The sequence below is a fragment of the Anarhichas minor genome, unplaced genomic scaffold (assembly GCF_050575085.1).
Source record: "Anarhichas minor isolate MPS153535 unplaced genomic scaffold, ASM5057508v1 ptg000025l, whole genome shotgun sequence".
NCBI lineage: Eukaryota > Metazoa > Chordata > Actinopteri > Perciformes > Anarhichadidae > Anarhichas > Anarhichas minor.
In genome coordinates, this window is record NW_027466471.1 from 9,869,344 (window position 1) to 9,871,888 (window position 2,545).

General features: G+C 39.1%; 1 protein-coding gene across 1 annotated transcript; it reads left to right on the plus strand.

Moving 5' to 3' along the window:
- Nucleotides 1-336: 336 nt before the first annotated feature.
- On the plus strand, nucleotides 337-1,779 carry LOC142957687 (putative defense protein Hdd11). Its single transcript, XM_076099637.1, is given in 6 exon segments — nucleotides 337-456; nucleotides 459-504; nucleotides 1,111-1,223; nucleotides 1,376-1,457; nucleotides 1,460-1,484; nucleotides 1,596-1,779. Coding segments are annotated over 6 exon segments (483 nt in total). The 3' UTR covers nucleotides 1,693-1,779.
- Nucleotides 1,780-2,545: the final 766 nt, after the last annotated feature.

Sequence of the window (2,545 nt, forward strand, 5' to 3'; positions counted from 1 at the left end):
CTTTAAATAGGACTGTGGTGTAGTACATATTCATCATGTGATTTACTTAGAAAACGTTTTTTAACTTCCCTCAGCCACAATCATTTCTAAGAAAGAAATAAACGAATCAAAACATTTTGTTTCATAAGAGCACTCACGTGAAAAACACATTTCATGGTTGGAAAAGTGATTGCTGAAGAAAATTATGAATAAAGACAAATGTTGTGGTTGTGTGACTCAGCAGCAGTATTTTGGCTCACTTCTGCGCTTCATTCTCAGCATCACAAACTGCTATTTTGCGTGCAGTGCGGCAGCTTCTAATTCAGCCTGATGGAGAGGTTGTTGCCTGGTTTCACTATGCTTCAGATCCTCTGTTTTGTTGGTGGCTATCCCAGCGGTGCGCCCACTGGTGCCTGTGAGGACATGCTGCCTCGCCATTCTGGGGTGCTGCCTCAGCCTTCACCAGCGCCTTATACGCTCTTCTCACCAACACCAGGATGTTTCAGCCAGGCGAGGCCATTACAGGTAAGATGTTCAGGAGTACTTTTAGATATAAGAGTAAAAAACAACACAATGAATATTACAACTCATTAACAAACCAGTAGACAGGAAGCTGTCAAAATATATATATAATTTACCAAATTTATGGGATTATAATTTAACAGTTGACAAGTGCTGATAGCAAGGAAACCTTATTATCTTTAATTTGAGCTTTGTTGTTTCTACTTGGATGCTCAGACTCGACCTCAAACTCACATCCTGACATCCTCTACTCTACTCTGTGTTCACTGTTATAATTATTTTGAGCCATTATATTAATGTTAAAGCTGCCATGAGACCAATGTTATGTTACTAAAATGAGGCAAAGTGAAAACAGTTTTCCTCGGACCTTTTCTGTGTACGTGTATGCATTTGTTTGTGAGGGACTAAGTGCTTACTTTTGACACCATTGCTGGTCTGCAAATAGTATTATTTTAGTGTATATATATTATTAATATGTATATCTTATTTATCTGTCATTTAGTTCGAAGGCTGTATTTTTATAAACCAAATGCAAATGTTAAGATAAGACTTGTCAAAAACATACAGTGCTGGCTCCAATAAGTGCTGTACTGCTGTGTGTTCCTGCAGTGGTTATCGCTGGACCAGAATACAGAGGTGTGCTTCTGGAGGCTCGGACAGACGGAAGCGCTGATGCTCTGGGGAGCTGGCAAATCCCTCCTCCAGACACAAGGTTTCTTCAGGTGAGTCTTAAGGACCTACACTCCTAAAAAAAAAAGCAGAGAGGAAAATATGACCGATTTCACTGCTGAATCTAGTCACGAAGAAAATATGTTGTTTACCTTCTTAAGTCAAAATGGTTTCGTTGTGTGAATTTGATGTGGATGTTTCACAGTGCACAGGAAATCTACAAGGTGCTGTTACTCATTCCAACACCAACCTGAAGGGCAACACCACTGTATACAGCTGGATACCACCCAATTCACAAGCCATATCTACTTCATGTAAAGCAAACTACTTTTTCTCCGCTCTTTTACAATCTCAAACGCATAAAGCAGCTTAAAAACCTCTGCTCTCTTACTCTGTTTTTTATTTTTTTATTTTTTTATTTTTAGGCCCACAGTAGCTCAGCAGCGCACAGTTTTCTGGGTTAATGTGAAGTCTAACCCTCTGATCAGAGGTAGGTACAGCAGGGTGACAAATGAAATGTAAAATCACAGATTTCTGTTATGATTTATTCCTCATCTGCTGCTGCAGGGACACCAGGTGGTCTCAGTCTGGCTACAGGTGCAAGAATGGCTGAAGAAAAACCTCTGCTTCTCCTTGTGACATGTTTGCTGTTGTTACAGGTGCTGGCAACTTGATATGCCAATTTTGATGATTTGTTATCCAGATTTTGTACTAAACATGGAGCCTAAAAACATTTGTGCACATGTATTTTACTGCGATATGGAGCATATGGTTACGATCACGCTGCAGATATAAGTAGCTCTGTCCATCTTGTCAATATCCATTCACTCGCCGTGGGCATAAATGATAAATGTACCTTTACATTTACACTGCATCATGCAGTCTGGTCCATAGCGTTTATGGTATGTGTTCAGTCCTATTTAATACGTAACAAAACATGTGGCTATCTGCAAAGAGAAGAACAGGGGCAGCTTTACAGACCTGAGCTGCCATACATTTCAGCGCTTTCAACAAAATATAAAACATTTTTAAGAGTAAGTTTCTAAGAGTACGTGTAAATATAAGAAGACAGTTCTGGTGACACCCTCTGGCTTTTGTGATATTTGATACTCTACCACAGTTCAATGTACTGTTACAGATTATTATCGAGCTTGATTTTTACCACCATACTTTCAATGTCTTTACATATTATTTTGATCTTGTATTGATGATCAAGTTAATCCTTCACTTCTCATAATGAAAAAAAGTGCATCACATTAATTGCATTCCTTCACAGTGAGAGAGGTATTGGCAACGAGGGAAAGAGATGGCTTGATAGAGAGAGATCCAGAGTCTTACCGTAGTTGTTTGTTATTGACTGAAATTCCATTTAACG